General features: G+C 40.2%; 1 protein-coding gene and 1 non-coding gene across 2 annotated transcripts in view; both read right to left on the reverse strand.

The window, feature by feature from the left end:
• Positions 1-8,264, reverse strand: part of Gpc3 (glypican 3) — a 391,686-nt gene extending 383,422 nt beyond the window's left edge. Inside the window, exon 1 of the mRNA XM_077106976.1 lies at positions 8,019-8,264. Within this exon, the coding sequence (XP_076963091.1) occupies positions 8,019-8,190 (172 nt within the window). The 5' untranslated portion in view covers positions 8,191-8,264. The remainder of the gene's footprint in view (positions 1-8,018) is intronic.
• A 14,886-nt stretch (positions 8,265-23,150) lies between these two features.
• LOC143639541 (U6 spliceosomal RNA) lies at positions 23,151-23,256 on the reverse strand. The gene has a single exon (XR_013154697.1). It is a non-coding gene; the product is annotated as a U6 spliceosomal RNA (small nuclear RNA).
• Between the last annotated feature and the right edge of the window lie 774 nt (positions 23,257-24,030).

Here is a 24,030-nt window from a genome sequence, read left to right on the forward strand (position 1 = left end):
GGTACATGCCTCTAATCCCAGAGGCTCGGGAAGCTGAGGCAGGAGGATCGTGAGTTCAAAGCCAGCCTCAGCAAAAGTGAAGTGCTAAGCAACTCAGTGAAACCCTGTCTTTAAATAAAGTATAAAAAAGGGGCCAGGAATGTGACTCAGTGGTAGAGTGCCCTTGAGTTCAATTGTTGCTACCAAAAAAGAAAAAGAGTTTGAAAGAGGCCATGACTACCAAAAACATAGATACTAAATAAGAATTACAGAGAAAGTATTTCTGGGAACCAAATGCAATTGGGGCATCTCAGGACTATCTCTGCACACAAGCAAATTTCCATGTTCAAATGTTTTCAGATCTTTTCTTTCTGTTACATGCTTGTTAACTTTCTGATAAATTCCCCAGAGTAAAGACTTTTAATGTCTTATCTATATCTATTACACTAACTCTTCTCTCTTCACTTTGTTTCCTTCAGCTTCAATCCTCCAAACCAAAATCTGACAAAGAGCAATGATGATTCCCAGGATGCCATCATAATACTATTCGTACTAAACATGCAGGATTTGAGAGAGAGAGAGAGAGCAGAACCGTAATTAAGGCAGAGAATATGCAAATCTAATTTTGGTAACTTTTTCAAATGAATGTCATCCCTTTCTTTTTTACCCTCTTTTTCTGCTTGGTCTCTATCTGAAACAGTCTCTGGATGGGTCCTCCTTAGGCAATTAATTGGAAATCAGGTATCATGCATACAAAAATTAAGAGAACTCTCATTGAGACCCTTTATCCTACCCAAATAAAATTCCCATGCTGAAAATCCACTTTTGATTATGTTCTTTTAAATGTGCATTTATCAGTCTTGATACCAGGGAATAGTAAATAGCAAACACTGAGGAAAAACTTAGATATATTAGTGTTTCTCTGCCGGACACCAGGTTGCATTAATTTCACAAACCTAAATGCCACAGATCTATAAAGAGAAATATATGCTTTTATGTATATGAGTATAACTTTGATTTTTCTTTAAATTACTTAGAATAGCCTTGAAAACAAGCACAAAATACTTACCTTTGGCCAGTCTACTTCTTCCACGCAGTTGTAGTGCAGCCAAATGAATTAAACCAATGTCTTTTATCACTTACCTATACACAACAAATGGATTTTTGACCTGGAAAAATGGTTTCTTTTTTAGAAAGCTTAGTAAAAATGTTAAAACTAAATAAACATTTAAATATTGGCTTTATGGAAATTTTATGTTTGTATTACATTCTTACCTCCATTCCTGTGGTACACACATGCATATTAATACCTGTTATCAGTACTACTTGCTATGCCAGACACTGGGGATATAAAGATAAATAAGATAAAGCTGCTGACCTCAAGTCTAGTAGGTAATAGAAATATACTTGAACATACACCTACGGTTGCCATAATCAGAACTTTTAAAATTTCCAGTAATAAATTTATTTTCAAAAGTCACACTAAAAAAAGCCCAATTAAAATTTTACTCTAAAATTGTGCTCCCTTCTCAACTTATAAGGAATAAATACGTCCTTCATTGTGAAAATTTTGAAAATACAGAATATTCTAAAAATCATCACATCTACTGAGAAACACACCTTTCAACTTGCAATGGATGGAGCACAATGGATGGAGGTTTCTTTTATAATGACTTTGACTTCCCTGTCCCTTCCCTTCTTATTGCCACTTTCACTTATATTTTATCTCCCTTCCTATCAATTATTTATCAATATAAGCCTATTAAGTACGCTTCAAAGAGCTTAGTAGATTTACTAATCTAGCATATAAATACAATTTCAGCTACTAGAAGTAATTAACTGTTTGGAACACTAGCAATGCATTTTGGTCCTAACATTGACTCCTTTTTATTCATGAGGAAAAATACATACTCTCAAATTAGGCTTTGCCGAGAAACACACAAGGAGATGCAAAAGTGAAAATAGCTTTCTTTTTATTCGATCTGAATTTTTTTTTGTTGTTGTTTAAAAATGGCAAATAAGTATTTCTAATAATTAGGACTTGTATAATTGATCTTTAATTGGTCTAATTTGAAGTACGGAATGAAATTTTCTTTACTTCGTACGTTCAACAAGATATTCTAGTGAGACTACAATGTTCCAGTGAGCACTCCAAATTTCAAAATGCACATTTTCTCTGCTGATATACCCACCTTCACCTTGCTTTCTGAATTGCATTCTCCCTGTCATTATATCTCAGAAGGTAAATTCCCATTACTTAATGCTGTTTCTAAAGCCAGTCTGGGGCCCACGACTTAGATTCTATTTTCTGATACTCATTTCTTAATGGGTGCTGGGGATCCTGTTACAAGCCAGACAATTTGCTAAATATGGGTAAATGAGTGGGGGATTTTTTCTGCCCATGCTTTCCATTAGACCCTAGTTTACCCCCGCAAAAAAAAAAAAAAAATCAAACCCATTTACAAGCTTGGCTAAGGCTGAATAGATGTTGGTTCCTGGAATGGTCTCTTGAATTGAGCCTGTACACAAATTCTGATCCCAGGTTACAGAAACCTGCGAAGTACTTCAACACGTCCGTGCATGTGTTGCAGCTCAACTCCCAAATATGGTAATATCAACATTAGCAAGAAAGATCTAGCTGATGTTAAATCAAAGAGGGCTTGATTTAAGAGATGTTCTACAATTTATGTGCCGTAATTGTTGATCTTCACTGATACTAAGGCAGTCATAACAATGCCACGAATTTCAATTTGCTTTGTGAGTACCCAACATTAATAAACTCTGCCTGATGGTAAGAGTCACCAGCTAACTGAAATAAGCCTGTGTCTGTCTCCAGCCAACATAGATGTAGCCAGAAAAGTTTGTCAAGATATCCCAATAAGGTGCCATAACATTTGGGACTAAAGCTTTTAAAATAAGTAAGATGACATATAGCTTTAAAAAGTATGTGAGAGTTTATAGGGACTACATAATTATGTAGAAGTTAAATTTTTGTCAATTGTTAACTAAATGCTGTGTGGTGCTCTTACCATTGTGCTCAGCACTGCTCAAATATGGTGCTTTCCCTTTAAGAAGCTTATAATCTAAAACATACAAATAACCATATGCAGAAAAAAGCTAGAGATCAGAGTAAAAGGAAGCATTCACAAAAATGTACAAATTCAGCATGCCAGAACTTTTCAGTTGAGCAACATGATCCCCAGTGAAATTCTTTCCAAATGATGTATCGTGTGCACAAGTTATAAGTGATTATCTTCAATTTTCTTAGAAATGAGTAATAAGATACCTCTTAAGACCCATGCTTTTGTATATGCATCAAACACTAAACTTGGCATGATCATTGATAGCTGCCATTTAAGGAGAAAACATATTTTTTTTTGTCTTGTCTCATACCAGACAAATCCAGGACTCTTTTCTCTCAGGTTGATAATAGGCAGTCTTTTTCTAGGCTCCAGTGAACAGCAAACATTGCAACTCTAAAGATGGGAGTAGCAGAATGCTTTAAAATATTGCATCAAAATATTGGATACAACCTACCAGCCCATAAGAAAAAAAAAAAAACACATTGCAAAACTAACACCATCTGTGTTATCTAGCATCCATCAAAATTTTCTTCTGTTTGTATTTCCTAATGCTTACAGAATGGAATTTACTCCAAGAATTAAGAAAACTCTTTTTAAGATGGCGGCCCTATTAAGAGACTTCTCCCTATCTCCCACTTCATCTCTTCAGTTCTTTTCCCTTGCCCAGGCTGGCTATTGTGACCATTTCAGTCAATTTCCTGGAGGTATTTTCTAGCCCTTTTCACCCTATTTAATCCTACAAGTTTCCTGGGAAGCCTGTTTACTTGCGTGCTCCCCCTCTAGCTGTGAGCTCCTTGACAAAAGGGGCTGTGTCTCCCTCCTTTCTGCACCCCCAGCACCTAACAGACAGCCTGCCAAGGAGCAGGCAGTCCTTCACTGTTTTTAGACCAGGTGCCCTACCACTCATCACCCAACTCCTCCATCACATTGATGCCTCCTTCTAAGCACATCTCAGTCCTAATATCAGAATTAGCACAATAAATATATTCAGACCACATTTGAAAGAATTCTCTACACCGTTCCAAGTTAGCATGGGGTAAAACAACTTTCCTAAAGTTTTAACAAATCACCTGCTCACCCAAATGTCTAGTGCAATCTCAGGAGAGTAAAATCCTCCCACACCTCGCTTCTTATTCTCTCTCCCCACATTAGGACCGCTAACTGCTTCAAACTAATTGGGGAACCACAGCTGGCAACCCAGATACGGTTGCTAGTTCTCACATTTAAAAAAAAAAAAGAAAGAAAGAAAGAAAACTCTCTTTTTGTTTCAAGAATGTTGCTTTTTATTTTAATGCCGTTTCATCTATTTCAAGAAACTTCCAGTCGATCTTTGGTTCTTCAAGGCTGCTTTTACCCATAGAAACAGGCATTTGGCCTTCTGGATTGGTTCTCGCACTTTCCAAGGCCCTGTAAGGCAAGATCCCTCAATCTTTTAGGAGTTGCAACACTACCATGGATTGTTTGATTTTCTCATTCCCATCGTCCCCTACAACCCCCCCCCACACACACACACAAAGTGGTGTATGGCATTCATAAAGTGAATTACACTTGATTTTTGTTTAGAGGAATTTTTTTTCAGACTTCTGTAACATTCCCTTGAGACAATTGGAAACATCATTGTCTGATTACTAGCTCACTTCCCTTGCCTAAAATTGTATCCATTCTTGATTGCGCCTGTGGGTAGGTTAAGCAAAACAAAATAAACATCTAGACTTATGAGCTCATTGGCTTTTTTCTGAATTTTTCTAAATTAAATAAGGGCAAAAGAGCTGCACTGAAAGTCAGTTATATGGATTTTTCTGCCAAATGCTAACTCTGTGTGCCTGGTTTCCATCTGTGGTGCTTTCCAAGTTACAAATCCTTAAAAAAAAAAAAGTGGGGTATGAAGAGATCTATGAATTTCAGGGACATACTATTTAGAATTGCTATCCTGTGCCTTTTAACATTCTAAAAGAAATGGGAACATGAGATTATAAGACTTTAGATCGGCTTTGTGGAAGTCTAGCGTAGTCCTTCAGCACCAGTGATTTATTTTTTTAGGCTGGCTGATTTCAAATGCCATTTAGTCTCATCCATATTAGCATAAGAAATGTACCTTATCGGGCTGGGGCTGTAGCTCAGTGGTAAAGCGCTTGCCTCTCATGTGTGAGACACTGAGTTCGATCCTCAGCACCACATAAAAATAAATAAAGATACTGTGTGTTAATCTACAACTTGTGTGTGTGTGTGTGTATATATATATATATATATGTGTGTGTGTGTATATATATATATATATAGTGTCTTATCCACTCTAAACCCAATTCTGCTAATGGCTCAAGTTAGCAGTCAATCCCAAATGTTCCCCCTAAGTGAAACGGGACATTCTTGAGGATTTCTCCTTACTGTGACTGAATCTCATTTTATCTGGGACAAAGAAAGCTTTAATGCATTAACACAGTGCAGCAGGCAATTTGAACATGGCTTAAAATATAGATGGGGGGGTAGAAGTCAAGCGGTCATCAGGATGGTTCATAACTACCAAATAATTTGTAGCTCTCTTTCAATTTCCAACCACTGAACGACAGCAGCAAATTACACATTTATTCACTTTGAAATTATGCACTTGCCATTGTATTTAGTCTGCCATTATCATCTCTTCTCTGAAATACTGATGAGTTCTTTCTACACATGGACATTAGGATTTTCACCATGTTTTCCATATCTACAGTCATCATATTTGCCCAACTAAAATTCAGGACACATGGTTTCACACCAGGACAGAATATTTGAAATCTTCACTGCCCCAGAAAAATTGAAGATACATAGTAGCTGTCTGGGTATCACCATATTTGAATTCTGGATTTGCCCCAATGCATGTTAGGAGGGTTCCTGCCTTATAGAAGGTGTTCGCCACCATTTATGTTTGTTAAACAGAACTGAAGTGCATTACGTTGGATTTATATGGTGAAAACTCTTTGAAAAGTGATTTCTTCTAGAGTTTGTGAAATACAGGAAAATGAAAAATCACTATTATAAATAAGTCTTTATAAGTATGACCATCCTTAGGCTGGGAGTAAGGGAAGGAGGAAGTGAGCCCAGGCCAAATCTCATACACACAGTGTGTGGGCCCTCCTAACACTTTTATACAGATGCTGCAAAGAGGCAGGCAGCCAGAGAGCTGGGGGAGGGTGAGCAAGGGTGAGCGTCTGCAAAAGTGTGCATGTAGTGGGGGGTTGCTAAATGAGTATCTGTGCTTCCCCATGGTCTTTTTCTTCTTTTAAAGCACCACCTTTACTCCCTCACTTCGAATCAGCCAAACGTGGCCCCGACCCCAACCCTGGACCCATTCATCTTGTGGGGGCTCAGCCTGTGAGGACCAATTTTTACATTATCAACAAAAGCATGTTCTGTAGCCTTAGCAATCTAATTACCATGGCACTTCCAGGGGACAGAGATTCGCCTGTTGTTTCAGCTCTGTGGAACTGATTCATAGGTTGCCCCTTACAGCTCCTGCACACGCCCACGTGGTATGTTATTAACACTTAACAGTGGAAGAGGTAGTTCTACCCTCCCTTAGAGCGATATCCTGCAAAGCAATATTTAACATATGCGCAAATGCATTTCAGTCACCAAAAAGGGTGACCAATTACCTTTGCAACTAAACAGCAGGCTCGCTCCACTCTTTTCATCAACCTAAAGAAAAGGCTGAGGGCGCGCTGGCTGCCTAGGTAACCTCCTGCCAGTGAACGCTCGCTGGCAGCGCCCACAGGGCGCGCATCCGCATTCACAACTTGGTCCAACCATCAGGCCCGCCTCCCTGACTTGTTGAGAGCCACCAGCCAAGTTTTAGCTAGGGCTGCTCCCCACCTCTCTCAAGCGCGGGATGCGCGCCCCACTGGATGCATTAGTCTGAAAGAGACCGAGAGGCCACAAACGTCTTACGGTTTGCAAATTCAACTGGCCGTTTCTTGCGAGCGCACCTCTGATAAATTAACCTGTTTGAGATCCACTCGTCTAGCCTGCATTGTCAGTATAGCAACTTGTCCTAATTGGATTCTGAGACTAGCTTTAGGAGCCCAATAGCTGGACAGTCAATCACAGAAGGCCATTAATATTCATCTGTTGACAGCGGCAGCCCTCAGCTAAGGTTAAAATATGCCCTTACAGCACGATCTGATTGTGCAAAACAAAAGGCAGGCGTACAGAAACTTTCCTCCACCTAAAATCATCTCCCCTTCAGGGTCTAGTCTGTCAAGAAAGCAGATGAATTTAGGAGGGGGAGGAGTTAAATCATCTTTGGACTCTTGCTCCGCAGGCCAGCACCACCGTCTTTGAAGAGATTTTTGCCAACCTACAGAAGGGACTCTGTGGAAGGAAAAGGCTCAGACTATTTTATTTTGGGAACCCTCTTATTCAAAAGTTTCCTTCGGCGTGTCTTCATCCACCCCTGCGGATTCGGAGATCTGCCCTCAACTTTGCCTACACTCGGGCCCGCGAGCCTCGGAAATCCCGACCGAGGAGAGGAGGGCGTGGGGATACGTTGGGGAAAGGATGGACGGAGCCGCGGTCCAGCTAAGGCTGACACATACGTGTGAGCAAAGGTGGAAAATTCCTGAGGCACCAGCTTGACTGTGGGACCCGGGTTCACTAGGGCCCAAGGAATCGGCTCCCACCTTCCCGCCCTCCAAAAAAAAAAAAAAATGGGCGCTAGCGAGAAGGCGATCTCAGCCGTTCCTCTCGCTAGCACATTCCCTGACAGTACACGAGCCTGGGGCACAGGGACACGGTCCACACAGACCCTGCTTCTCTCCTTCAGTAGAGTCGGCCAGGCCCCAGGCACTCGGACCACTCCCAGGTACCCAGCGGCAGGGAGCAGGACCGCGGCCCCACAGGGTAGCGCGTTAGGGATACAACCACCACGCGCCCTTTGGTTCCCTGCTGGGCGCGGGGAACGCGTAAGGGACTCCTACTCACCTGGCACGGGGGTTTCGGGAACCCATTTGAGTCCTGGCTGCAGTCTCTGGAAGAAAGAGCGGACCTGGTGACAGGTGGCGTCCGGAGGCGGTGGGGGCTGCGCCTGTCCCGGGCAGTCCAAGCTAAGCAGCATCGCCACCACCAAGCACGCGGTGCGCACGGTCCCGGCCATCCTGCTTCTCTGAGAGCTAGGAGAGCGCGGGAGAGTGGCAGCAGGAGCGAGAGCAGTCCCAAGACTCGGCAAGCCTGGCAGTGGCCCTGAGGAGCGAGAGACGTGCTGCGCTACCCAGCTGCTGCAAAAGTTTCCTCGCAGCTACCTGGGCGCTGAGCGAGGGCGGGAACCGCTCGGCTGCGCGGGGCGGGGCGGGGCTGACCGGGGTGGGGCGGGGCAAGGAGGGACGGGGCGGGGCGAGGCAAGTCGCGCGGACAGGGGGCGGCGGCGATCGTGCCGCGGCTAGCCTGGGGGTTGCGGGGCGCAGAGTGGAGAGGGCAGTAATCACAGGGCCACTGAGGCTCCGGGACCCGGCGCGGAGGCGCGAGTAAGGGGATGCGGAACAAGTGTGATGGCTCCCGTCAGCCCAGCCCAGCTGCCCGCTCGCTGCCTCTCTACACAGGGCGCTCTGGCATAACTACTGCAGAGGGGCTGCAGGCTCGGGAGCGTTGATTGGCTTCCCAGCAGCCATCCTCTCTGACTGGCTCTGGGAGAAGTTCCCCAGCCTCACTCCTCCTTCCCGCCGCTCATTGGCCTACAGCCGGGAGGGCTTTTCCCTTTAGGATTTTTGCAACCTTTCCATCCTTTCTCGGAGTGGGTGGGGGTCCCTGCATTAGGTGCCACTCTGCTTCATCACAGGCCTTCTCCTAGCCAGATCCGGATCATTCTGGCCACCAGGGCCACACAACGTCTTCTTTCGAGCAAAATCCACCTCCTCATCCTGCTTTCTGAGAGGCTTCCCGGGAATCGTTTTCCCAACGCAGCTCTGGCCGAGTTCTTGAAGCCAACCCCCAAATAGTCACGTTCAGGAGCAGCTGGGGACCTCTGGGATTTTCACAGCCTACCTCTTCTTTTCACCTAAAAAGTCCGGAAGCCCTTGTGGCTTGCTAGGTTTCATTCAATAGAACCACACAAAATCAGAGAAAACACTTGATCCCGGGATGTTAAGAGAATCTATCTCCTGCAGGATAGTCTTTTTGGGTAACTATTCATGAAGCAAAGCATAACTGGTGACGGTGAAATAACCGAGGGCTTACAGCCAGCCTAATTCATTAGAAAATACCTCTCAGACAGGCCGGGGGGTATAGTTTAGTGGTACAGTGCATGCTTAGCATGCCCAAGGCCCTGAGTTCAATCCCCAGAACCAAAACAAACAAACAAAAATACCTCTCAGATTAGGAATACATTTAGTTGTTACCTATGTGTTGTTAAGTAGGAGTCATTAAGGGTGGATTCCCTTTGTGACCCCCACATGCATGGAAACAATTTAGCACAATGCCTGTGCTTAGTAGGAACTCAATAAGTATTTCTAAGATAAAATGACTTAACACCTCAGTGTGAATTCGTTTATCATATGATTGTGTTGTTTCTGACCTAGGTGAAAGTAAGTTTGGAGAAATAGATAAAAAAAAAGAGCTGCAACAACAAGAATTGTCTAGCCTGTGCCAGGCCAGGAGAGAGGAGATTGTGTCCCAGGACTTGTGGGCTAAAAAAAAGAGGCAAAGGAAGAGGAAGTTCACTAAAAAATTCAGTCATTCATTTATTCATTTGTTCACTCAGTAACAAATATTTTAACTCCTACTATGTGCAAGATATTGTGGGATACAGACAACAAAGATACTAAGATTAGCCTATAGTATCTGATCTCAAAGAACTGCAAATCTAATGTGGAATACAACCAAACAAAATGTTAAAGCATTGTGTGGTAAGTGCTAAGATAGAGTTCTAAGGGATGAGAGGGTGGATCAGAGAAAGAATCCCAGAAGAGATGATGCCCTAAACTCAGACTTAAAAGACCAGTAGGAATTGAGGTGAGAAAAGATGGGGGGAAGGGTGCCCAGGCAAAGGAAGCAGTCTGAACAAAGAGGAGAGGCCTGGCATGGCCCATTTGGAGGATGGGAGGTGCGAGTAATGGTTTCAGGCTGAAGAGTTAAAAAGAATTAAGGTGGAAGAGGCAAGCAAGGGACAGATTATGCAGAATCTGAAAGCCATGCAGAGGATCCTGCGGAAATAATTCACGAGGGGTGGTGACATGATCATATTTGTCTTATTAAAAGATCTCTCCAACAGTGGTTTGCAGAATGGTTTGGAGAAGGGACAAGGTTGGAAACAAGAAGACCAGTTGAAAGGCTGTGAAAAGAATCTGAATAAGAAATGATAAAGGCCTGAGGCAGAGGAGATTTGGAAGGGTAAAAATGTCTCAGATATTGAGGAGGTAGAAGTAAAAAAGCATGGTGACCTAGTGCATGTGGGGGATGGGAGAGGAGTCAAGGATGGAGGGCTCATTGCCTCTTTTTTCAACAAACATTTGAGGGCGGCCTATGTATCTGGCATTCTTCTCCTACTTCATAATTTTGCCTGGGGCTAGACCTGCGCCTGCATTGAACATTTGACAAATGACATATCCACTTTAAAAGAAACACCAATTAAGAGTCATAATTTGGCTGGTGAGTTTGATATGTTCCACCTGTGGAGCCCTGTGACCAAAGGGCAGATTGGAAGGCAAGCATTGATTGAATTTCATGACCTCGCAGAGGAAGACATGACCTCCCATAAATTCATGATCTTCCAGAGCTCATGCAACTAACTACAAAGGCAACAGTTGTTTTCAACTACTGGGTATTGAGTACCTGGAAAGGAGAACTGTGACTTCTTTTTAATATATGCTTTTACATCTAATACACTTTGTGTGAACTAGACCAGTGCTTTTCGAGTGAACTGTGTGGAACAATGACATTTTGGGGTTTTATTGTAATGCATTTTTATTTTAATGGTGTATTAGAAAAAGCCTATGTAAACTAGTGCATTCAAACCATGATTTTGTTAGGAAAGCTAAGTAGATAGTGCTGTGGTAAATTTATTTCAATAAAAATGTGAGCTTGTTTATAGAAAATATTAAAAAGTATTGAGAAGATGAAGATACAGTGAAATGTGTGGGGTGGTATGTGAACGCCTAGGATTCATAGGCAAACTGGCTCTGAGGTTTGGGGAAGTATTTCTTTGTCCTGGTAGATTCTGCTCCCACTCTGAGCAGCTACTTCAGGGCTTTTAGCCAACCTAAGGTAAGAGTTAATAAAACTTGCTACACTTAAGGAGTGGTTCCATTTTTATAAGTGCCTCTCAAAGACTTCTAACCTTCCAGCCCCCAAGTGATGATTCTCACAGTGGGATTTTAGGCTTTGGAACAGGCTTTTGGTCAGGAAAGCTTGTAGAAACACTGTGGGCAGCTGTCCCCTCTGCTTACCCAGTGACACATTTTTGTGTGTATAATGTGGTACTGGGAATTGAGCCCAGGAGCATTCTGCCTCTGAGCTACATTCTCAGACCACTTTTAAAAATATTTTTTAGTTGTACATGGACACAATACCTTCATTTTTATTTATTTATTTTTATGTGGTGCTGAGGATCAAACCCAGTGCCTCACATGTGCCAGGCAAGTGCAATGCTACTGAGCCACAACCCCAGCCCCTCTCAGATCATTTTTAAATTTTTTTAATTTTTAAAAATTTTTAAATTTTTTATTTTGAGACAGATCTCACAAGTTGTCGAGGCTGGCCTTGAACTTGTGATCTTCCTGCTTCAGCCTTCCCAGTCACTAGAACTATAGGTATGAGCCACAGCACCCCACTCAGTGACACAAAATTTTGCTGATGAAAATCTTTAACCAGGGGCTGTGAATATAGCTCAGTGGCACAGCACTTGCCTAATATGTGGGAGGCCCTGGGTTTGATTCCAGACCCTAAAAAAAAAAAAGAAAAGAAAATTCTTAACTAAAAGAATAAAATCTGTTACATTATACACTATATGCTGTCCAGATGGGTGAGTATGAGACTGGGTTTCCTAGCCGGGGCACCGTGGTGTGTGCCACCAGTTCCAACTCCTTGAGATCCTGAGGTGGGAGTATCCCTTGAGCCCAGAAGTTCGAGGCCAGCCTGGGCAACATAGTGAGACCTCTTCTCAAAACCAAACAAGACTGTTTTTTATTTTCTATTTTACATAAGCAACTGTGTTACCTTTCGAGGCTCTCTTCCTCACATTAGGAATGGAGCCAATGACTCATTCCCTCTCTTCCAGCAAGAAGAGACAAAGAGAAACAATCAGTCTGGAAAATACAAAAGGATGTGCTGATTGAGACAGTGTTCACTTTGACAATTCATGGCTCTGTGCTTTCAGGCCCAGTTGGAAGCATTTAGATAACACCGTTGGACGCCATTTTCCTCTTCGGACCCCAGGGGAAGGCTACCTAGCACAGCAGGCACAGAAGAACTTTTCTTCACCTTTTGCTCCTAGTCTCCAGCTTGAAAGAATTCGAGAATTCCCAGCTGTAGCTTGCAGCTATTATCTTGCTGTAGCTGGGAGGAGAGTCTGGTTCCATGGCTCCAAAAGCAGCATAAATCAAGTTTTCTGGGAGAGGGTTAAGAAAGGGTGTTCAACAGCTGCCGCCATGGGAGGAGCTCATACACAGCCATGCACACGGCCACACACGCACACATTGTTTGTCTTGGGCCCAGTTCCCTTTGCCCACCCCCAGGTGATGTTCTCCTCTTCCTGTCCCCCTCAGGTATGCAGTATCTTCTGCCCTTAACCCTACTCTCAAAACGTGCTTTCAGAGAAGAAATTTTAAAACTCATCTACTCACAGTGTCTATGGTTGATAGGATATAATGGAGCTGCCCACCCAGGGGTATGAGTATTTTAACAGGGATCAAAGCTTTAAACCAAAGGAACAGAGCTCTAAAAACTGTGGAATTCCAGGCATCCGCCAGTGGGAAGGGAGTGTTTAAACTGAGGGGCAATGAGGCCTTTTTTGGTGCACCTGAAATCACATCATGTAGACAGTTGCTTATATGTTAGGCTGGTGCTGCTCACAGTCAACACCTCCCGAGCCACACCTCTGTGCTCAATGGCACACAGCCACTTTGTCTCCTCTTCTCTTGCAGTGTATGACTCCTTTGTGGGGCAGAGGGGAGGGGAGGCGCCAGGCACACTGATCCCAATTCTCCCAAATGTATAAGCTATGATCAGAGAATGAATTATGGTCCTTTGGGAAAGAGTGTTCATTCATTCATCCCAGCCAGCAGGCCAGTGCAATGTAAATGGTAACTTTGTAAGTTGAAAGACTTAAAGCCATTTTGAAAATTGCATAATAATCCCAAGCAGAATTTGGCTCAGTGTGTATGGAAAATTACTAGATTCCGCTGAGATGCTTGCATTGTGAGTTGTAGATGGCTAGCCTGTCTTCAGATCAGGGACTATGCTTTGCCCTTACTAAATCCACAAAATATAGAGGCTCTATAGGTCAAAGTCCAAGACTTGTAAAAAAAAAAACTGTTCAGATGTTTATTTGTGGTATCATGTTAATTACTGCAAATAAAAATTATTCTCTTCAGTCTTTGTTTGTACAAAGGATATAAAAAAATAGGAAATTTTTTTGTATGCCTAGTCTATTGATTTAGTTTTGATTGGATAGATATACTGTATGTACATGTAACATTTTGTGTCTTCTGCATAGGATATTTGGTTGTCTATAAAAATTCAAGTGGTTTGTAGTTTGGTGATTTAGAATAGTAGTTTTAAATTCAAACACTTGTAATGCCCAAGGCATGACTTTCTTTGCCACATGGCAAATCACACACTCTTTGTTTTGCTTTCAAATGTTGTGGACCAAAAAAACACAGATAACATATTTATTTTGATGTATAGTGTATAGAACCTCTAAGTAATTTCAACAAGTTTTTCTAGGTCTTTAGGCCCTGGAGCCTGACTCTCAATAAGCCAACAGTATTTAAAAGTCGTCTTCTTAACAAGTTCACTTGTATCAAGGTCCTTTCCTATTCCTAGCAACATAAAGGAAGAAATCAAAGCCACCATTACAGATAGCAACTCATCTCACCCCCCATGCACCATACATAGTCCCAAGTTGTGAAGAATTTCAAAAGTAGCATATTATAAGAAAAGGCTATCCCCAGCACCACCCCAACTCTAGTTATCATAAAGGCTATATGTTAGGAACTTTGTTCTAGAAAGGCAGTATGGTTGGGAGCTGTAGCCAAAGGTGGGCAAGAGCAATATCATACCCTCCCAACCAGGCTCAGGCTCTACTTGCTATACCAACACTTGCCACATTGTGCAGCAAACGCATGTTTATATTTTTTGTCTCCACCATAACTTTAGACCTTTAACTGGGATTCATACAATTATTCTCTGTATTTCCTATAACACACCTCTCCCCAAAATGTAGTCCGTGTAATTGTACTGGTGTATGCACTGTTTGCTACCAGTCTGTGACAAGTTTAAGTAAAAATATTGAGAGTAAGTAGTGAGAAACTTTTATAGCAAGTTGATATTGTTGTCACTTGTAAACACATGACAAGTTGGCCTGCCTGTGGAATCTAATTATTGTTTTAAATGGCCTTACATTTTGTATTTCTTTTTCAGTTTTTCTAGTAATTCATTTTTAATTATATTTTCCCAAACTATTTGTCCATATCTGGTGGAAAAAGAAAAAGAAAATAAACTGATCCTTCATCACAGAGTTTGAAAGCATTGCCCTGTTAGGTACACAGTATTTTGGCCCACGATAGCCATGTAGTAAATGTTTTCCAATGAAGCTCTGCGATGCTTTTCTTTACAAAAACAAATCCCCACATCCCTATTTATGCAAAATTCCTTTTACACTCACAACACATAAAAACTTTCTGATTATAGTATTTTTCTTGAAGATAAACTTCTAACAAAACATTTTTTCCCATAAAAAAATCACACAGGAATTCTTTTCTCCTTTGGCTCACTTTTATCCAAGAAATACTCAGAAGAAACAAAATATGGTTTCCATGAGATTCTGCCTCTCAGAAGATCTTGGTATAAATTACAAACAGAGGTTGAACTCCATAGCCTTCATATATTATTTTTATTTTTTTTTAGTTGTAGATGTACACAATACTTTTATTTAATTTATTTATTTTTATGTGGTGCTGAGGATTGAACCCAGTGCCTCACATGTACCAGGCAAGCACTCTACCACTGAGCCACAATCCCAGTCCCTTCATATATTATTTTATCAATTATTTCCCCCATAATTTATATCATGTTTTCTGTTACAAATGAAAGAGATGCTAGCCGTGTATCCAAATGTTCCCCTTAGAGCAAGATGATAATATCCAGAGGGAAGTACTGCTTCCTTGGAATGCCTTCATCTCATTCATCCTCACTGCATGTCAGAAGCATAGCAAGTCTCCTTTGCCATAAATAAATGGCATGTCATTAGTCAGAAGATTTATGCTCTGTTGGATGTCTCCAGTCCTTCTCTAACTCCTGTTAAACTTATAGTTTAATGCCATATGGTTTGTTAGCAGCTTTTGGTCTGGTATTGTTTTGAAGTCATTTAATGGGGGAGTATTCCAACTTCCCAAATAGATTCGAATAATCAAAAGAGCAGAGGTTCAACAGTCAAATGAGTTAGTTTGTAGTTCTTGTTCTGCCACTCTGAGAATTATGGCCCTAGATCAGTAACTTAACATTATGAACCACATCTTCCTCAACTGTAAATTGAGATGGTAGACCATATTCTCTCTTAGGTTCCTCCTACCTCAAGCATTTATGTTTCTATGCTTTTGAACTCTCTGAGAAGAATCTTATATTTCTGTATGTGGCATCTAGAACAGTGCCTAGAGCACAGTAGGCCCCAATACATATTGTTGAATGAATGACAAACTACATCCCTCACAACACAAACCTCAGTCATGGCTCCATAGGAAATAAGAAATATTTCTGGATGGATTGGTATCTTGCTTAATCAAAGTGCTGCATAACAACATTAAAAATCTAAATTTTCTCCTAATGAGCAAGATAGTAATGCTTGTTGACAGCAATGTTGCAAGAGTAGGGCACATTCATTTATCATATTTTTTCTTACCAGAAATCTAAATCAGTTATTTTTAAATTAACTCATTAAAATTTTTAAACAACTAAGGTTTTGATATTTACTCTTCAAGATTTTAAAGTACTAGAGGTAAGAAACTATGTTTATCTAAATCTGACTGTATGGAGATCTAACAGATTATTATGTTTGGATATAATGATAGTAAACTTTCAGGAGTGTTTATTATTAATTTTCCTTATTGAGAAACCTGTGTCAATCCTTTCTATGGAAATCTTTCTGAAATATATTGCACATTTCCTTGCTTTAGTAAGCACAGTATATGAAATCTAACTTAACTTATCCTTGATGCTTTGTTATATCATATTCAATTTTTGTATGATGTGAATTTACAGAAATAGTGAGACCTTGAACTGGATCTCTACTGGATCATCTGCACATCATGAAATTCTATTTCTTAAAAATATTAGCAACAGGTAATTTTTCACTTCTTCTTTAATGTATGGTGTAATGTATGGATTTGTTTTTCTGAATTATTCTGCTCTTTACAAATCATAATTCTGTTAGCAAAGACTAAACTAGCCTTTCCAAGCTTGTTCCTTTAGTTTCAACTTCAACCTCCAGTGAATTTCAACTCACTCTCCAGTTGACTTGCTTTAACTTCTGTTGCAACACAGTGATCACAAGAGTCAGCACAGTGTTGTGGAATGGGATTAAATTCCAGAAACAGATAGTCCTGGGTCCAAATTCCAACTCTGTTACTTACTAGCTGGGTGACCTTGGGCAAATGGCCTTATCTGCTGAGCCTTCACTTACAAAACAAGGATTAAAAATTTAACCTTGTAAAGATAGCAAGTATTAGCAAGTTTGCAGAGGAATTGGAAAATTGCACACTGTTTGTGGAAAAATATAATGGTATGACAGCTATGAAAAACAGTGTGGAGGTTCTTCAATTAAAAGCAAAACTACTAGCCCACATCTGGGTATTTATCCAGAAAAATTGAAAGGAAGATCTCAAAGAGATTATAAGCATTCCCATTTTGTGAAAACAAGCTACATGACCATGGACAGAAGAATGGATAAAGAAAATGTGAAATACATATATATGTAATATATGTAAAAAGAAGAAGGAAATCTTGATACTTTTGACAATCTGGGTGAGCCTTGAGGGCATTATTCTAAGTGAAATAACTCAGACACAAAAGGATATATATTGCATGATTCCACTGGCATGAGACATCTAAAATGGTCAAGTATAGAAGTATAGCATAGAATGGTGGTTGCTAAGAGCTGGGAAAACAGGGAAATGAGGCATACAGTTTCAGTCAAGCATGATGAATACACTCTAGAGATCTTCTATACAACATTGTACTTTCATGGTCAACAATAACGGGTTGCACACTTAGAATTTTGTTAAGAGAGTAGATCTCATGTAAAGCACTATTGCTGCAATTAGAAAAATTTGACCTTGGTCAATGAATGGATAGATACATAGATATATATGATAACACAAGTATAATACAACACTAATTATAGAATATAGGTAGTAGGTATTCTAGTGTCCACTATAAAATTCCTTTAGCTTCTTTGTATGCCATAGAAATTATAACCTTGCAAGTTCTTTGAGAAGACCAGACATAATATAAGTGTACATTGTACATTGTAGGACTCACATTATCATGCTACCCTTAAGGTGCTCATGTGTACTCTCTCTCGCTCTCTCGTTCTCCCTCCCTCTTTTCTTTTCTTTTCTTTTCTTTCTCTCTATGAGGATTGAACTCGGATGTGTTCTGCCACTGAGCTACATCCCCAACTCTATTTATTTTTTATTTTGAGATGGAGTCTTGCCAAGTTTCCGGAGCTGGCCTTGAACTTGCCATCCTCCTGCTTCAGTCTGCCAAGTAGCTGGGATTATAGGTATGTGCCACAATTCCCAGTTCCTAAAGGCTATTTCTTTCAAGGCCATCAAAGCCAGTTTTGTTTTTGTTTATTTTAGCAAACATTACTTTATTTAATTTTTTATTATTATTAACTTACTACACATAATTATGGAACTATCACTATTTTCTAAGTACTGGTGATAAAGTGAGGAGGGCAAAATTCTTATCCTCATGGTCCTTAGCCACATTTGATTTTAACATTTAAAAAAATTAAGCATGACTGAGATACTGCATTTCTGGTTGAAAGCTCATTGTCGGGTTTGCCACAATGCCTGCCTTGGGGAGTCCAGATTATCAAGGGTTTGCAGATTGGTACATTTTAAGGGGCCATACACTCTCAGAGGTTCTCCTTTAACTTCACAGTCTTGGCTCCAGCTCAATCTTACTACATTTTCTCCTTAAAACATGCCCATGTGGAGGGTATGAGGGCTAAACAGTGTTTGACCATGGCCTGTGTCCAGCAGGAGACCTGCCACAGGCCCAGGAATTCTTAGACACCAATTTACCTTTCCATTTCCCAGGGCTTAACCTCTGCCGCTTGGCCTCCCCAATTACAATTACATTTCCAGACCTTATTTTTGGCCTTACCCTCAATTCCCAGCCTTAGTAATGGCTCGTATTTCCTGGATGTAACTACAGGAGCTCAAATTCACTTCTAAAAAAAAGTTTTTAAACTCAAGCTTGCAGCCGGATCTACCCTAATTTTAAACTTCACAATCATACTCACATATACTCAGACATTTTCTAATTGACTGCTTTATGGAAATATCACACCATATTTACTTTTATTTTCTATGTTCAATGCTAGGCAATGAAGTGATTCTTCTTTAGAGGAAAAATACCAATGATTTCTTGACAACTGGATACAATGGCAATCTCTCAGCTAATAGTATACATGTAAAGGGAACACATTTATTCATTCCACACATGAAAGGGAAAGTTCATCTTTCTCTGTGTAACTGTTCCTATGGCCAAAAGGTCATTTGATCACATGCAAGCAACTAGACAAGATGATAATATAAAGCAGGATTTTGTATGCTTCCTAACCATCTGGGGCTTATCAAATATCCCTATACCATTCAAGGATAGGAAAAAATGAGCCAGTTAAAGAGAAAGATCAAAGAATAAAAGATGGAATTGCCTATTGTCCTTTTGTGTATTTTCACAGACACAGTTTAATTCTTGACCCTTAGATGAAAAAAATCAGAGAATCTTTCTGTGAGCAATATTCATACCTGAAGCAGTCATGATTCTGAAATCCAGAGAGATCTCTATTTCTCACCTTAATCTTGCTACAAACAGAACATATATTACTGATGTACTTTAACACATTCATAGTATCACTGATAATAAAAAAATTTTCAAGTCTGCCAAGTTTTCTTTTCTTTAGAGCAATACAGTATTATTATTGATTCTCAAAATGGAGACAGTATATTCATTCATAGTGTGTGTTTTTTTTCCTTAGAATTTACTCTTTTGGGGTATTTCAATCCAAAAACAAACAGGGATTAAAGTAATGATGACACATGGTGCAATTTGGGGACCTGACAAACAACCTTTTGATCTGAGAAGGAAGGGCCAAGTTTCCAGGATCCCTTAATAATCCCTGTTAAATTGTTATCCTTTTAAAAATCTCTTACATTTGTTTAAGGCTTCAGATCTTCTCACAAAGGGCTTCATTTTTCTTTTCTTTTCTTTCTTTTTCTTTTTTTTTTTTTTTTTTTTTGCTTTGCTTTTAAATTTTGAGACAGGGTCTCACTACATTGCTGAGTCTGCATTAAACTTATGATCCTCCTGCTTCAGCCTCCCAAGTTGCTGGAATTACAGGTGTGTGCCATGGCACCTAGCTTCACAAAGAGCTTTCTTCTACTTTTTTCAGATTGCTCTTTTCAAAGACCATCATGAGATAGGCTGGGAAAGCAAGTATTATTATTACTTCATATTATTGATTAAAAAGCCTCTAAAGTTCAGAGAGGTAAAGTGATGATCCCAAGGTCACATAGCAGGTCAGCAATGAAGACAGAACCATACCTCAAGCCTAAAAAAATATAATCCCCAAAAGCCATGTGGCGATGCTTTAAAAACCTAAATGTCATAGACAAAAACTTTTGAATGTAATCCAGATGTCTTTGAAAGGCTCAGGGGAATCAATACTCACCTTAAAGAGCCAGGCATGAAAAATGACATGTTATGAAAAACATGCCAATTTGGAATTTACTAGATGAGAGAAAAAAGTTGGGGACAGTATAGACAGGATGAGGTTCAGAATATTCTTTTGTGTTCTTCACTTCACTGATAGAAAAGTTTCAATGTGAGCAGTAGGAAAGATTTTGTGTCATACAATTCACTCAGAATTTGTGGGAAAAATGTGGCAGACATTTTGGAAATCTCCCTTATAGCTCGATTTCAAATGTTTAGAGAACCTTTTCTTTCTTGTAAGTGAAAAACCTAAGCGTAAGTGGTTCAAGTTAAAGTCTCTCTGCTCAACTTTCATCCTGTTCTCAATGAGGTAAATGAAGAAATCAAAATGATAAGTCCAAAAGAAGTAGCCTTTGAAAGCATCTAAAATGCCCTTCCTCAGACCAGTGGAATTTGACAGCTAATTATGGGGACTATAGATGATACAAAACTAGGAATTTCTCAACGTGTAGCAGTAATGCCTGGGTAGAGTGAACTGGTTACATTCACTACAGGAAATTCTCAACTTCCCTCAGGAAAAGCAGTTCCGTGGGTCAGAGTCAGGCCTCATGCTTGGACTTAGGGATGCAGGTCTGACTGAAACCCTCCTCTTCCTGCCTTGCCTTTAACAGACTAAGAAGAACACTGAGCCCCTCAAAAGAGAGCTCCCCACAGGAAGGAAAATCAGCCTAAGAGGGAGCTAAACCAATGAAGCTGAGTTGCCAGAATCCCTCCACAGGCCACCCAAGCAGTGAAGAAATTCATGGAGAGAAAGAAAGAAAGAAAAGACCCACAGCCGTGAGCAGAGCCAGCTGGGAGGGATGTTATTACTTTATTTCTGTTTTCTTAAGTATGTGTGTGCGTGCGTGCATGCGTGTGTGTGCATGCGCGTGTGCAAGCGTGTGTGTGTGTGTGTGTGTGTTTTGAGGGGGAGAAAGGATTGATTGCAGAAAATGTCTGGATCCATAGCACTCAAGATGGAAACTTGTTGATATAATTTCTCCTAACTTTCCTACACCTTCCTTCCCTTCTACTCCATTTCCCCAGTGGCTATCAAGAGCTGTATATATCTGACCACAAAACATCCAGTCAGTTCAAGTCAAAAATGCAGCCAGCCATCTGGATTGACTCAAACTCTGTCTACACACCAATTGGCTTGGGGGTAAAAAAATGTAATTCAGTGGAACAACTGGTTATTTTTAAAACAACGAGTTGAATTCAGACAACCATCCAATTAGTTGATTTCAAAATGCCTGTTTGGCGACATGAAAAGGGTTATTTTCAAAGGGCCTTGTGTGTGCATAAACAACCTGAATGCTATTAAATTGACGAGCTATTTTAGAATCAAGTAGATAAGACCAAAGCGGCTGGACTCTGTTTATAAAGGGAAAAACCTGTTAGAGTAGCAGTCCATCAAGCACTCCAGAGGGTGACACCTTCTGTTGTAAGGATGAAGTCTTTCACTTGACAGGGGCATAACTATGTCCCTCTTTGTAGAGACAAGCACCTCTGTTCTTTCTTAGAGAAACCTCCCGTGTGACTTCTTCCTGGACATGCCAGTGCTTGTATTAGCCATCGCCACCTAACATTCCCAAACACACACAGGGATGTTAACTTGATGTTCACCTTTTATGGGTCTCAGTCTCAGGACACAGCAAGGAAGCCAGTTTGACCCAATTCATAATCAGTTGGATCAGTCAAAATTGCACAGCTATATGTCCCTCAACCTCTTTCTCCCACCCCCCAAAATTTAAAGGCTATTTTCTTAGTTGCATTGGTAAGAAATTATTTAAGAAAAAAAAAGTGGGGGGACCTCTTCCTGAAGAGAATTTTATTTGCACACCCCATGCTTTGTCATAAAGGGCATTCAACCATGTTAATCATATAAGAAGTTTTAGAGAAGCTCTCTTTTTCACATTAGGCTTAAAACATCACCCCTGAGGTGGTGCTGATGGTTCCCTTAGAAAAGATTTCTTTGACATCTAAGACACAAAGGACTTGAGCAAATGCTCCAAAGCTAAATGAGTGGTGCCTAAGTGCTGACTCTCCATCCCCAGTGACAAGCATTTACTAAGTACAACTTTTGTTTCTGCAAATGTCTTACTTGGGTGTGTCTTAATCCCAAATATTGTGGAGGTTTTGCTTTATTGTACATGTGTGTGTATTTTTCAAACATTTATTTTTATCAAAAAGGATTCTCACAATGGAAGCATTCATGGCCATGCTGTGGCTGAACCTTTAGGTTTAAGACTAGTTAAGCTGCCCCAGGTAGAAGTGTTTGCACAGCTATAGAAGTATAGAATCTCAGCCCCAGAGTTGGAAGGGGCCCCCTTAAGCCCGTCCTTGCCTTCAGGCATCCAAGCCCGAGAAATAGTCATTTTTTTCTTTCAGATCTCCAAGGACAGAAACTTCACATCTAGTTATTTGATTATAAAAAGTGTGAACTATAAAACATATTTATGAGGGAATAATATTATAATCCATATTTAAATCATTTCCTTTATTAAACATTTGCTTTCTCAGTTTTAAAAAGAAAATAATACAAAATTAAGTCCTTCGAAAATCCTTTCTGTAGAAGCATTTCTCCCCCTTTTTTTTTTGAAGATTCACAAGGGGACATCTGTCTTAGGAAATTCTAGCATAAATTGTTTTTCTCCAAAAATGCACATTTGCTTTTATCTTATGGATGCTATGAATCCAGACATGTTTCCTCTTTTTTCTTTGGTTGTTGGAAAGCTCAGAGCCAAATTTGTGGCCCACTTCTTTTTAAAACTTTATTTTTTAAAAAAAATGTGTGTGGTGCTGGGGATGGAACCCAGAGCCTCATGCGTGTTAGGCTGGCATTCCACCCCACTGAGCTACATCCCCAGCCCCACACTTCTTTTTGTAAAACAATATACATTCATAGATTTGTTTGCACTTAGCAGAAATATGGATTGCCTCATGAATTCGTGTGTTATTGTTGCACAGGGGCCATTCAATCTTCTCTGTATTGTTCCAATTTTATTATATGTGCTGTGCGTCGAAGCAAGCAAGGAGACCCACTTCTAATGGATGCATATTACCTCAACCCAGCTTTGCCCGTTTTTCTTCTTCATTGCCCCTTCATCTCAGTTTCTTCTCTTTAATTGTACTTTTTTTTTTGGTTGTTTCTGGGTTTGTTGGTTTCCTTTGGTGTTTGATAACAATATAGAGAACAAGAGCAGAGACCCTCAGTTGGCTCCCTTTCTTAGCTTAACCTCTCTGAGTCTCAATTTCCTCATCTGTAAAGTGGAGATAACAACAGTAGTTCCCACCTCATGCAATTGTTCTGTTAAATGAGAAAAAAAAATATATATATATATAGTTTTAAGTTGACAGTAAACATTCAATATACTTTTGTTATTTATTTTTTAACTATGCTACCTTAAATAATTTTAGGAGCAAGAGGATCAAAAATAAATACAATTATTTATTACAAATTCAAAATTTCAATCTTTTACCCCACCCCCATCCTCTTCTTTCTTTTTCATTAATTGTCTTGCGAATCTAAACATTCAGTGCTGTTTCTGCACTCTGAAAAAATTCTTGCTACTACATCACAGGAGAAAACTTTCCAAGCTTGCTGGATCTTAAGAATCAGCAGAAGAACAGATCCCTGGTATTAAATGCATAACATAATTTTTTAAAACTTGTTAAATTGATTTTTTAGGACTTCCTTGTTGCCGAGGTTGATTTTAAACTCAAGGAGTCAAGTGGTCCTCTGGCCTTGGCCTCCGGAGTAGCTGGAACCACAGGCAAGTACCACCATGCCTGACTCTTAAAA

This window comes from Callospermophilus lateralis, chromosome X (genome assembly GCF_048772815.1).
Source record: "Callospermophilus lateralis isolate mCalLat2 chromosome X, mCalLat2.hap1, whole genome shotgun sequence".
In the NCBI taxonomy this organism is placed as follows: domain Eukaryota; kingdom Metazoa; phylum Chordata; class Mammalia; order Rodentia; family Sciuridae; genus Callospermophilus; species Callospermophilus lateralis.